The following is a 12936-nucleotide window of genomic DNA, read 5'->3' as shown; positions in this document are numbered from 1 at the left end:
TTCATTGACCGGGCCCCAGGCCAGTAGCACCATCACCAACTTACCAGGTGTGTTTCCACGCGAAACGGTCTGTGCCACGATGAAGAGACCATGCATCGTCGATTGTGACTGGATGTCTATTCCTACGCCGCGAAAGCGTAGCTACCTAACAAGGAATATACATGCCAGTAGTTCGTCTCAGGGGCACTTCGCAGGATTCTGGCTACCGTCTTGGCCATGTGTAGCCCGCCACTTTCTGCCAGGCACTCCAACGTAGTGATGATCCATCCCCGAAGCTCAGAGCGCGTGGTTAGCTGCTCCACCAAATACATTGGACCAAGTAACGTGAAACACTGCAGCGACTGCAGTGGACTGAAGGGGATCCTATTCTGAGGTCTTGCCAGGGTCCGCGTGAACTGGGGCACAGAGGCCACGATGTTGTCGCAAAACCGTTCGACGGTAGTACGTACATCTCCGCCGTGATAAAGGCTCGATATAGCAGTATCAGAATACCCCATTTCAATTCTGGCCAGAAGGAGACGCATGGTGCGAACCACATTGCGCACCTGAGTCACGAAATGATCCGCGTATATATCGTAGTAGCCACCGTACACCATTGGGTACATACTATTGGCGATGACTCTCCCATACTGCCACGATGACGGGAAGGCCTGCTCCATCTCGATGAATTGTTGATCCAGTTTCTGCTTGCGGCTATGAATCTCGTCGGGTGTTAAACTCCCCCTGCCTAAGGTCGGCCGTGAGATTGACCACGCCGACCACCACATTCGTGACGGCGAACTTGGGGTCCAACCGCATGATGGAGGAGTCCATGACCTGGCCGTGTTGTCTTTCGTCTGATGCAGCCACGTTAGTACAGTACGGTACGAGCCCAGCGCGCAGCTGCTCTAGTTCTGGGCACATGAACGCCCGCGATGCCGCAGCTGACGACTAGTGCCATAGCCAGCCGAGCCGCCAGACGACGCTTAACGGGCGACTCCAAGTGGTCTTCAAGGTTTCCCGCGCGAAGCAGGCTTAGCGCGCCCTGGATATGACTCATCCACGATTTCTTCTCGTCGATGCCCAAAGTCGTCGCGGCAACTGCCCCTGGGCTTCGTGTTATTCCAGTCACCGCCAGCTTCTCGTACAGGTCAAGTAGGAGCACCGCTTGCAACGTCTCATCCCCATAAGCTGAGTGGCGGCGGGAATCACCGACGACGTTCTTCGCACTTTCGGGTGAGGATAGACTAGCGGCATGCAGGGCGCTGCGCAAGCGCTTTGTGGCAACAACGTAGGACGCAGTAGCCAATCGCATTAGTTCACATCCTTGATGTGTCGGTGAGGACACGAACTTGGCGTGGTACCCCGGGGCCTGGTAATGCTTCGCCAGGAACAGAAGCGCCGCGGCATCGACGGCGGCAGAGAGGGGGCTGTCGGGAGCTGTGGTCTGATGCAGGGCGGCGAGCGCGCCCTGGCTCCGGGAGAAACCAAAGACATAGTGCGAGAAGAAAGCGGATCGTGCGTGTACTTCAAGCGCAGGGGTGATGAGACTGTGTATGGTGGCAATACCTTCCTGGCACGCCATGAATTTCTGCTTGGTGGAAATGGTCTGGTCCAAGATGATGAGTTCATTGGGATCTAGGCGCCCGAAACACTCGATGCCGGCGCGAGAGCATTGGCCGCATACATCACGTTGCAAATCACACTTTTGAGCTAGGTGTTAGCAGACGACAAGGAAGTATCAAGGGGTGTCCTCGGCTTACCCGGAGTTTCCGTTTCTTGCAGGCCGGCAGTCGAGTGACGGCTTACCTCGATTGACCATGGCCTCGAGTACCGCTCTTTGTTGATTTGGGGCGTTCAACGCCGGGCCTGATGCATTGAGATTTGCTCGACGTTGGACATACGATAGGACCAATGAAATCTGTCCATAGCATCGAAGTGACTAAACTATTTCAGGTATGCATTCCGGAGACGTCATACTTAGCATGCGACGCGATCGGTTTACGGTGCATCGTTGGCTAGACGGCACGCAGTGTGACTTTCAAACCGGAAGGCTAACCACATTCGACTAGTCTCTCACTATTGAGAGGCATGTTCAGTGCCACCCGCAACACCACTGATTAGGGCAAGTGAAATTCTGGTGGTGGTATAAGACAGATTACCCCCTCCAACGAGTTGCAAAATCCCACAGGAATCTGCGTTACTTACAAAAATACATACTCTCAAATCATCTTTCCATACCCATACACCATGCCTTTCCCGTACAAGACGGTCTTGATCATCGGAGCCACCTCGGGCATCGGTGCCGCCATGGCTGAGAAGCTGGTGACTGAGGGTTCTCGTGTCATTGTAAGTGGTCGACGGCAAGGCCGCATAGACCAATTTGTAAACAAGCATGGCCCTGAAAACGTTGTTGGCATCCAGGTCGATATCACCGAGCATGGCAGTATCGACGTGTTCGTGAAGAGGTGAGCAGCATCATTCCTGGCTTGATTGATTTGGACATTAGAGGTAGAGAATGCTGATGACGTGAGACGAAACAGAGTCATTTACGAGTATCCGTCCCTTGACTGAGAATTCCTGAACTCGGGCGTCCAGAGCGCCACCCGCCTGTCGAGACCCCTCGAATTCGACCTCGCCCAGTTCCACCACGAAGTCAACGTCAACTTCATCAGCAACGTCGACCTCATGATCAAGTTCCTACCGCACCTGCAAGAGAAACCCTACCCCACCGGGCTCATCGTCACGGGCACCCACTTGGCCCTGGTGCCCGCAGCGACCATGGCGGCGTACTCGGCTTCCAATGCGGCACTGACCGCATTCGTCGACTGCTCCCGCGCGCAGAACCGCCACAAATCCACCAAGATTATTGAGATGTACCCCCCAGTTGTGCAGAGTGAGATTTCCTTCTCCCCTTCAAAACCCTCATCGCTGGGGAGTGTCCTTTGCTGTACAATATCTCTGACCTATGATTGGGTTAGCCGAGCTACACGACTGGATGGGTATCGAAAACGGCCGGGCCCTGGGCATGCCAGTCGACGAGTTCGCCGATCTTGCCTACGAGGAGCTACCGAAAGGTGAGGAGTTGGTCGTAGTCGGGTCCATTGCCACTGAGCCACGTGAGGTCTACATGGACTTGGTGGAGCGTCGGAGAAAGATCTTCGACAAGCTTGCCGGGGCCATGCTATCCCGCTTCGAACTGTGATGCTTTCATATCGAGGAAAGATAGCTTTTAATAGCGCTGAAATATGTGTTTAGCTTGGTGTCAACACCCATTACACGAAGAACCTTGGTTACATTCTTTAGCTTCATGGAGGTGTTTAGATTCGTGTAGTCTGAATCAAAGAAACATTTATTCAAGGCTCATTATTTCTTCATTGATGGCTTGGTGCCTTTGGTATGCATCGAAGTTCAGTACGCAGGACCACTTTCGCAAGAAGCAGTCTCCTCAACGAACGTATCCTAGGTCCCGATGCAGGACCGGGACTCCGTGGAGCGGATACAGCAGAGCTGACGCTTGCCGACGGGAACTGCTCGCGATCTGCGATCAATATTTTGACCATTTCGTCCAAGTGGTCGATTCGCTGGCGCAAAGCATCGCCACTTCTGCGGTGGGCCCGGCGTTCCTAGGTGATCCGCGGAACTCACAGCCGGCCCGTTCGTCACGGGCCGTGCAGTTCTGGCAAGGCTTCTCTCGATTGCATTTCAACCTAAAGGGCTATGTATTTTGCGGGCGCACTTTCTTGCGCGGCAACTGCCACATGATAAAGGGACACGGCACCGCCGGCTAGCCAGGAAAGGTTGTTTAGAGACCCTACTGTACGATGGGATACCGCAGGACTGCATATCTGTAAGGTGTACGGACGGGATTGACCTTTCAGGTCAGGTCTTGGCTGTCTTGGCTGTCTTGGTATGAGGCAGTGACCAGATGTCAGACGGCTTGGAACTCGGTGGGCAGGAGGTTCGATCCAATGGGCGGGCAGGGGTTGCATATCTTCACGTGACCCCTAAGTCCGCAGATTTTGCGAACATAGAGCGTAGTCATCCGAAAGGCTCTACGAACATGAAGAAACATGGGTTCAAAGGCCGGTTGCTATTCAGTTGCACTTAGCCTCACTGTGCACAACTATTAATCCGTCCATCGTTGCGCAGCTCTTTCCACCTCCCTCTCTTTTCGGGGAGCCCGAATGAACTTGCCGGCTTGGATTGCCGTTCCTTAATCACGTCATGAGGCATAAGCGCCTGAGGCAACTTGGGGGCTGAATTTTCATCTGACTCAGCCCAGTATCAAGACCAATCAAGAGCCTGAGTCTCAGGAGTTGTCAATTGAGAATCAAAATGGCAGGGATCTCCGCCGAGTCGGGGTCAGCACTACAGTCGCATTTCTGAATCCAATTGGTTTGGTCCCGCTCCCTGTCGAAATACGTTTGGTTGCCTCGTCCAGGCAGTATTTCAAGGCAATCAACGTCGACCTTCTGGTATAAAAGCAAACGCTTTGTCAGGTATCACATTCTGAAATCAGGAATTGTTTCACAAGTAACTTAAAATCTATACCACTTGATACCTCTTTTAATTCCACCAATTCACAGCTAGTCAGGATGATGAGAACAGTCTTTGTTGCAGCAACTGCTTTCGCAGGGGCGGCCTTGGCTATCCGGACGCATCGAGAGTATGGAGGCCATCCGGCCCAGGAGATTGTAAGTAACACCTCCCAATGTGCCTGCAGAATAAACAGTGACACTCATCTATGAAAATTCAGCACGAAGCCCCTGCCCCTTGCTAAACGCCTTGGCAAACCACGGATACCTGCCGCACGATGGGCGAGACATTGAGAAAGACACGATCCTCGATGCACTGGAAGATGCCGTCAATCTTGATCGCCCATTGACGGACTTCTTCTTCCAGGCGGGCCTGGGCACCGTGCCGGTGGCCAATGCGACCCGGCTCTCGCTGCACCATCTCAGCCAGCACAATGCCATTGAACATGACGCCAGCCTTAGGTAAGCTTCTTTCCTAGCCAGTACTCAAAGCATGTGCTGGGCCAGGATACATCAATCCCTAACCGTAATATACAGCCGGCCCGACGCCTTCTTCAGCTCGCACCAGAACGTCTTCGACCCCACCGTCTTCGCCGAGACACGGTCCTACTGGCCGGACCCAGTCATCGACGTGCGGCAGGCGGCAGCGGCCCGGCTCGGGCGCGTGCAGACCGCCAACCGGACGAACCCGGCCTTCGAGCTCAACAAGTCCGGGTCGCCCGCCAGCACGGCCGAGACGTCCATCTACCTCCTCGCGTTCGGGGATGTCGGTGCGGGGACGGTGCGCCGGGAGTTTGTGGAGTACTTCTTCGGTAAGGTCTTTTTCTGTCAAAATTCCACTGACGTAATACCGCAATACGCTAACGAATCATGCTGGGGCAGAAAACGAGCGCTTGCCATTTGAGCTTGGCTGGGAGAAGTCCAAGTTCGCTCTTACCCAGGAACATCTAGAGAGTATGATAGCTCGGGTCGTTGCTGAGACGGAATCTCTTGTCAATGGATCAGCCATGATGGGTACAACTCCGGAATCGCAGAGACCTCTTGCTGGAAATGAGCTGTGATATGTTCAGATGAAACAGGAAGATGGATTGAGCTAGGTTCTATTGCGCTGCTGGGCAGTGCTCGACTCATTACGGAGAGACGTTATCATCTTTAAAACCAGCTGGTCGTGTAGATGATCGAAGTACACTGCTGTAGCCAGTAAGAAACAGAATGGATCATGTTTCTAGATGTTAGCTTTTGTATAATACGAGTCTTGTTTGGCCAGGTTCATCGTGCCGGATGCACCTAAGAAGCTGGGAGATATCCGGTGAAATGCATTGACTAATATCAGCGACTCCTTGTCTTATCTTCTCGAAAACGGGATTGAATGTTTTTCTTGTATTTCCCGGGTAAGTTGTTGTAGGAACGTCGTCGCACGGCAAAATAACGGACCGGGAGGTGGAGACATTGTTAAGGTTGAGTTCGGTTAGTGTCACCGGTACGAACCCTCTTTCAATTTCATCGCAGCGCTGAGTTGGGCGTTGATACGGCGGTCTCCAGAAATACAACCGCGGGGCCGGCCATCTTTCCAACCCAGGGCCCCCCAATTGCGCGGATATTCCAGACCCGTTGCAGAGAGCCGGGGTAGTCGCGAATCCGATTCTGAATCAGGCGGACCTCGGACTGCGGGTGACTTGACTGCTGGGGATGCTGCTAAACTTAGGCGACTTGTCCATTGATTGACTCGGATCAGATTGGCATAGTCTTCCGGCATAATGACGGACATGGGCAGCAGCATCTGCTACTCTAAACAGCAGGTGGCCAGTTGGGAGCCGGGTGCCCACAGCTATTCTATTTGTGGCGATACGAACTGTGCCGCTTCCAGCACTCGGACTGGCGGCGATTCTGATTGGACCAACACACACGTCTTGCGGGTACATCATCGCACAGCCCTCATGTACTGTCCGACCAACTGCATATAATAATGCATCTATTGGAAAGATACTACAAGGGTTTGGTCCATTCAATACCGAGCAGGTCTTGAGTCCGTTCCATTTATGATGGTCTCACCCCATACAGAGGATGGCCCCGCCGCAAGACTAACACATAACTCCGAGGACAACTAGGGTTGGTGCCTGGCCGTTGGGTGGTTGGAGCTTGTTATATACCCAACTCGTCGCTTCCCCTTGCTGGCTATCGTTGGGTTGGGCACATATCGTCCGGGAAGTACAGTCTTGCATGCCATACCATAGGCGGCACCGGGTCCTCGCAAAGTATTTGGGGCACAGCAAGTCCTCGTCCGTCCTACGCACCATCTTACGCCCCAACGATTCCTTCATGGTAATCAAGTTGCATGGTTTTGTCATGAAGCTTCCCTGGACATGGAATACCACAATGTACCGCTCCAAGACTGGTGTCTTTCGGCGACTGGAGGTGCATCGCCACCGCCGGCAAATCAATATGGCGCACAGCCAACCTTTGCATGTCCTACGCCTACCTTACCCACTGCGGCCCTCCAGGACTACAGAAAACCAGTGCCGGGTGAAGCAAAAGGCCATAAACGAAATACGCCATCTCTTACATCGTCCATCTTCTCATTCGACTATCTCAAAGGCAAAGATGAGCCCAAGATCGAGTCACGAGGTCTCTTATCGCAAGAATACAAGGAAGGAAGGCGTCGCTACAACTGGAGAGCCGAGCTCCTGCTAGGCTTCCTCGCTACAGCATCTGCGCTGGCGATTATTGTGCTCTTGGTCTACGCCAACGGCCGGCCGCTTGATTCTTTCAAGATTCCGTTGGGCCTAGTGATAGCGGTTCTAGGCGCCACGACCCGGGGAGCGCTCGCCTTCGCCATCGGCGCGTGCCTCGCCCAGGAAAAGTGGAATTGGCTTCGGCGGAGACCAGACAATCTCATGTCTTTCAAGAAGTTCGACGAAGCCAGCCGCGGACCTATGGGTAGCATACAGTTGCTGTACTGGCTGAACCTGAGGTGAGCACGCCCGCCCCAATGGCCTGAAACTTCGACGTTGACGGGAGGGGGGCATCTAGACACTGGGCTACACTGGGCGCTCTCGTGACCGTTCTCCTGCTCGGTTTCGACCCTCTTCTGCAGGGCGCTATTTCGTACGAGGGGCACTTGGTAGATGCGCACGACCTATTGCCGCCTACTATTCCCTATGGCGGCCGCCTCGAAGCAGGGTCATTTACACCTAATCCGAATGCTGCCACCCACGGCATGATATCACATAATAACAAGACCCGGTTCTCCCTGGAAGATTTCTCCAGTATCCCGGACCTGAACATGGCGGCAGCCATCTACAATGGTTTCACCGACGCCCCCTCGGCTGTCAATTTCCACTGCCCCAGCGGAAACTGCACATGGCCTCCGTTCCTGAGCCTTGGCGTGTGCAGCTCCTGTCACGACGTCTCCGATCGTTTGGCCAAAGCGAGCGAAGAGGCAACATCGGGCACCGTGCCAAGTCCATCAACAATCATGTTGACGGACAACTACACCAAATACTCTCTTCCTTACGTAAGCTTGAGTAACGCAGATAGCCTACACAGGCATATTCTTTCAGCGTACATGGCTGTGGGGTCAACAACTAGCCCCGGCGATACCATTTCACATCGAGACAACGACAGATTAGTCGCTGCGTTAGGCATTATCAGGGCCTCCGGTACGTACGAGAATAACCAGACCAGCTGGGCGAAGACCAAAGTGACCGCCACTGAATGCGCCTTGTACTTCTGCATCAAACGCTTCGAGGCCCTAGTTATGGAGGGAGGTTTGAAGGAAAACGAGACGCACATGGAAACGAAAAGAGTCCAAGAGTCTTTCGGACCTGCCGATCAGACCGAAAGTGGCAAGTTTGAAGTTCTGCGGGAGAAAATCGGGGCCGGTCTGTACAACAACGATGGTGGCGACTTGCTTCGCCAAGATCTGCAACTGGAACCAGCGGACGATACTCATCTGAATGATACCGATCTCGTCGTTCCGAAAGTATTTAACATCACCCAAAACGCTGTTGGCAGCATGATCTACTTCATCCGTCATGAGCTGTTCCTCGGTGGGAGCAGCTCGCTGATCTGGCCACCGTACGAGGCCAAACAAGGCTTCTTCCAAACCTCCGCCTCGCAAGCCTTCTACAACAGCAGCGACCTATCAGCGACCATGAAGAGACTTGCCACAGGTCTGACAAATTGGGCCCGCGACGCATCCTCAGCGGCAACATCACCGTCAAGCCCGGACACAACAACGAGGGCTGAGCAACGACCGCAGACGCAGGTTCTAGGCACGCAGAAAACCTGGACACTGCACGTGAGAGTGCGATGGGGCTTCGTGGTCCTGCCCCTGGCCACGCTGGTGGCAGGGTTCGCCTTCGTGGCGCTGTCGATCCGCGAGACGCGGACGCTGCGGCTGGCGCCCTGGAAGGCCGACGTGATCGCGACGCTGGCGCACTCGCTCGACGCCGAGACCCGGGCGCAGTTACGGTTCGCGGCGCGGCAGGGCCATGTGCGCCAGACTTCCAGAGAGCTCATGCTCAACTTTGCGGAGAGCGGGCATGGGTTGGAGCTGAAGGCGCAACAACAGGAGCAGCACCAACAGCACCAGCAGCAGTTTGGGTCGCCGTTACGGTGATGTGAGAAGAGAAAATATTAATACTATTTTACTTGCTTTGTTGTTTCTAGAGGCTAAAAATGGCCTTGGGACTGGGGTATGCTGTGTGGGCATCAGGTTCGATGACCCATCATAGGGAAGTGCTTAGAGTAGGAACTCCGGTAACTGGCCCAAAGTGTGGGTTCAAGGGCAGGGAGACTGGGATCCAGAAGAATGCATTTTGTGATTGTGGGCGCAAAGAAAAAGCATCCTGTACCGATTGTGTGCAGGGAGTCACGCCATTGAGTTTCAATACTACTTAATTCAACAAATATTGGTGAGTGGCACATATTGGTGATGATTCTGGAGCACATCAAGCACCATGGATTGTAAGAACAATCTACACATATCACTGGCATAGCAGGTCACATGAGAAGTTTGAAGATGCATTGCTTCTATTCCAGTACTGTGAAATCCTTGAAACTATGCCAAAAGGAGGATCCATACCCACCATCCTCCTGTATGTGGCATTGTTCATGATTAACAAAAAGAAACGCATGGAAAACTGTGAACCTTGTGAGACCCATCCCGCGACCAAGGACCGCCAAACAGAAGCTCCATCTCTCACACCAGCAGCCTTAGTTGTCAAAGGGCATCATATCCGGGTTGGCCTCGCCACCCGTCTCGTAGTACGTCGCCGCCACAAACGCCTCCTTAGAGTACGTCGTGTTGATGCCGAAGCTGAGCCAGGCCAGCACGCCGTCCTCGAGTCGCTCGCCGAGCTGGACGTACTGCATGAGCGGGTCGCTGGTGGCGAGCCCCTGCATGAGCAGGAAGTCCTGCGCGTTGCGGGTCCAGCCCGCCTGGTTCGAGGCGTACGGCTCGACCGTCTCGACCCGGTCCAGCAGGTCCTGGTCGAAGTACATCTGGCCCAGGTGGCTGACCCGGGGGTCGGCGATGGTCTGGTTCGCGCGCGGCTCCGACGTGCCCGCCGGGTGCACCGCGACGTGCACGTGGTGCGTGCGGCCCTCGTAGTGGCCCGGGAAGATGGAGAGAGGAACTGCACGGCGCCATCGGCGTCGGACTTCTGGAAGCCCCGTAGGAACGTGTTGTTGAGGTTCTCGGGGGCGGGCTTGAACTCGGCGCCTGTGCCGACGCCCGAATAGACACCGGTGGAGTTGCAAGCTATGCGGCGGAAGAAAGAAAGAGTGAAAAGTCAGCAATCGAACTGGCTGGACAAAAACAGCTTTTGGTCTCATGAATGAAAACTTACACCAGATCTCAACCCAAACGTCGGTCACAGGCTCACATGTCGTAACGTCGAGAACATCAATGTCAATGTAGAGGGGAATGCCGGCGCCCTTCTCAGTCACATCCTTGCGAACGAACTCGCCAGCGACATCTGCCAAAACCATGATCAGCCATGTACACCAGAGCGCACGTACGTGTGGGTTGGAACATCAAACTTGGTCAGAGGATTGACTTACAGTAGGGACCTTCAGTGACCTCAGGACTGAGCACGCACGAAGCATTAACAGCAAAGACATCGTGAAGTGGCGTGTTCTGGTCGAAATCGGTCGTGGAGAGATGCGTCTTGTTGATGTCGCTGGGCGCGCGCTGGACGATACCACGCTTGGCGTTCTCGGCGGCCAGGGCCTGGCGGCGCTGGACACCGCGCTGCTCGTGGCCGCGGGCGCGCAGCTGGGCCGCGCAGTGGTTCAGGTCGGTGCGCTTGGCGTTCTCGAGGTAGGCGCGGCGCGCGAGGGCCTCTTCACGCACGTCGTCGCCCGGGTGGGCGAGGGCTTGGGTCGCGGCCAGGACGGTGAGGAGGGCGGTTGTGAAGTGCATCTTGGTTGATCGTGGGGATGAAGCGTGAATGGTGCAAAGCGTTGGGAAATTTCGTCCTTTGAGGCTTGGGGGAAAAGCGAGCAGCTGAGATGAAGAGGTTATGAATTGCGATGAGAAGTTGCTCCAGGTCTCGTGGCTGAAGAGTTAGGTCATCCTGGAATTGCCGGTAGAAGTCCCTTTTATACGACATATTAGATTGTCTTGGCTATTGCGTACCTACCTGCTCCCCATTGAATGCATGAGAATCCATCCGGCAATAGTGATGCCTTGGCATCACGACGATCAATAGTCGACTAACCCCTCGCTGAACAATCCGTTACATTGACTCCAACTACTCTATTTAACTGTATCAATAGACTCGCCGCTGTTTTCCTGCATCTGAAGACTGACATCAGGCACTGTTCTTCCTCATAACTGTGTATCTTGGAGATATTACGAATCTATCTTGCGGTTGTTCGTCATTGCTTTTTGCATTGCATCTAGGAAATGGAAGGATCAGGCAGCTAGTACGTTAAAGAATAGCCAATTTAGAACAAAGTGACAACCAACGACATGATGTATGTCGAAGTTGAGATGCTTTGGCACGGGACCTATGTCATCTCATGGCCAGAAATGGTTAGGGATGATCTACCGGGAACTTGTTTCGGACATAGACCCTTGTCGGGGTCATCCGAATGTCAGGGGTCTTGCTCAGGGAAAGGGATGCAAGGAAGTTGATATCCCAGCCAATCATCTAAGCTTGGTTTCTACGGACATATCCTTCTGCAGTATTATCCCAACCCATATTTGACATTGCGGGATGTGGGGGAGGGAGAGACTGACCAGATGCAGAAGCTGCTGCTTGCAGCGGTGATCCGCAATGCCAACTTCCTCGGCATGCGAAAATGGCGATTGTTGGGTACCCTCCTCGGTACCCCTGTCCCTGAGATCGCTTTTTACCCGTACCTCAAGAACCACAATTAGGCCTTTTAATCCTTCACCCAACAAAGTAGCCTGAACGCTAGCACGAACTGCAACCAGATAGGCAGAACTGAGGTCTTGAAGGTTTGTCGAATGCAAGGAGACTAAAGCAGGGCGGCCTCTGCAGGGAGACGTGTGAATGAAAAAGTCTGCCAGGAGACATCGGCAAGGGGACACCAACTCCATTCGCAACTCTGGTTCTCCCTTACTTTGCTTTTTACTATAGGGGTTTGCCACTGTATGATGCATTTTGCAGCAGCCAGCCAGCTGGCTGCCGGTGGGGATAGCTAGGCCTAAGGCACCAATGAACTGGTGCGTAAAAAAGTCATATTAAACGGCAGGTAGAGATGAGGGGTAACATTGTTTCCATGATTGATGACTTACTCTATTTATCGAAAATTCCGGAATACCAGTATTCCATGAAACTACGCAGCTCGACCGCAAGCTCCGGGAGAAAAGCGGGGCCGTATGAGGTTTGGGACAGGACGACAAAGCGGAAAAAGCTATCTCGTGGGGAAGAAGATGGCCATGCATCACACGGTCAACCAACGCGTCAGTACGCGGGCCCAGGCCTCGGCCTCGAGGATCTAGAACCCTATGTGTATCAACCTTTAGAGGAGTCGAAAAACGAGATACGCCTCGTGACCATACTCCCCGGCAACAACGGTTGCCCCATCGAGATCGCATTAAACCGCGTCTCCCTCAATCCTCTACCTCCACATAGAAAACCAAAACTCTTAAGCATCCAAGATGTGAGAGCAACACTGCCTCGGAAGTGGCATGCAGACCAGACTGTCCGTGGTCGAGTCCTATTCCGGAGGCCGGATCGAACTACCACGTGGACACATCCGAATCCTCAAATAAGCCAGACTGCATACGACATCACTATGCATCCAGTGCCATCCGACAAGGGCACGCCAACCTTTGATGCACTTTTATATGCCTGGGGCTCCCCTTGCCGAACTGCGGCTGTGGTGGTGTACAGTAGCTCAGAAGGCGTGACTGCACCATCATCATCATCATCATCATCAT

The 12936-nt window shown here is 53.8% G+C and overlaps 5 protein-coding genes across 5 annotated transcripts; 3 read left to right on the top strand and 2 right to left on the bottom strand.

The window, feature by feature from the left end:
* Positions 1-122: 122 nt before the first annotated feature.
* PG994_013669 (uncharacterized protein) lies at positions 123-1801 on the bottom strand (the record flags this gene model as incomplete). Its single annotated transcript, XM_066865078.1, has 4 exons — positions 123-701; positions 760-836; positions 868-1692; positions 1789-1801. The coding sequence occupies 4 exons, from the start codon at positions 1799-1801 to the stop codon at positions 123-125; spliced, it is 1494 nt and encodes a 497-aa protein (XP_066710039.1).
* Positions 1802-2229: 428 nt separating this feature from the next.
* Positions 2230-3184, top strand: PG994_013668 (uncharacterized protein; the record flags this gene model as incomplete). Its single annotated transcript, XM_066865077.1, has 3 exons — positions 2230-2447; positions 2580-2875; positions 2961-3184. 3 exons carry the CDS (start codon positions 2230-2232, stop codon positions 3182-3184), a joined length of 738 nt encoding a protein of 245 aa, XP_066710038.1.
* Positions 3185-4577: 1393 nt separating this feature from the next.
* PG994_013667 (Cloroperoxidase) lies at positions 4578-5578 on the top strand (the record flags this gene model as incomplete). The annotated part of the gene is made up of 4 exons (XM_066865076.1): positions 4578-4680; positions 4739-4979; positions 5055-5329; positions 5400-5578. The coding sequence occupies 4 exons, from the start codon at positions 4578-4580 to the stop codon at positions 5576-5578; spliced, it is 798 nt and encodes a 265-aa protein (XP_066710037.1).
* Positions 5579-6880: 1302 nt separating this feature from the next.
* PG994_013666 (uncharacterized protein) lies at positions 6881-9138 on the top strand (the record flags this gene model as incomplete). The annotated part of the gene is made up of 2 exons (XM_066865075.1): positions 6881-7488; positions 7548-9138. 2 exons carry the CDS (start codon positions 6881-6883, stop codon positions 9136-9138), a joined length of 2199 nt encoding a protein of 732 aa, XP_066710036.1.
* A 596-nt stretch (positions 9139-9734) lies between these two features.
* Positions 9735-10944, bottom strand: PG994_013665 (uncharacterized protein; the record flags this gene model as incomplete). The annotated part of the gene is made up of 2 exons (XM_066865074.1): positions 9735-10498; positions 10584-10944. 2 exons carry the CDS (start codon positions 10942-10944, stop codon positions 9735-9737), a joined length of 1125 nt encoding a protein of 374 aa, XP_066710035.1.
* Positions 10945-12936: the final 1992 nt, after the last annotated feature.

Source organism: Apiospora phragmitis (assembly GCF_038363925.1).
Source record: "Apiospora phragmitis strain CBS 135458 chromosome Unknown utg000011l:1.0-3236445.0:1.0-3240683.0, whole genome shotgun sequence".
NCBI lineage: Eukaryota > Fungi > Ascomycota > Sordariomycetes > Amphisphaeriales > Apiosporaceae > Apiospora > Apiospora phragmitis.
Note: the sequence above shows the minus strand (reverse complement) of the source record. Positions and strands in the feature narration are given on the sequence as shown.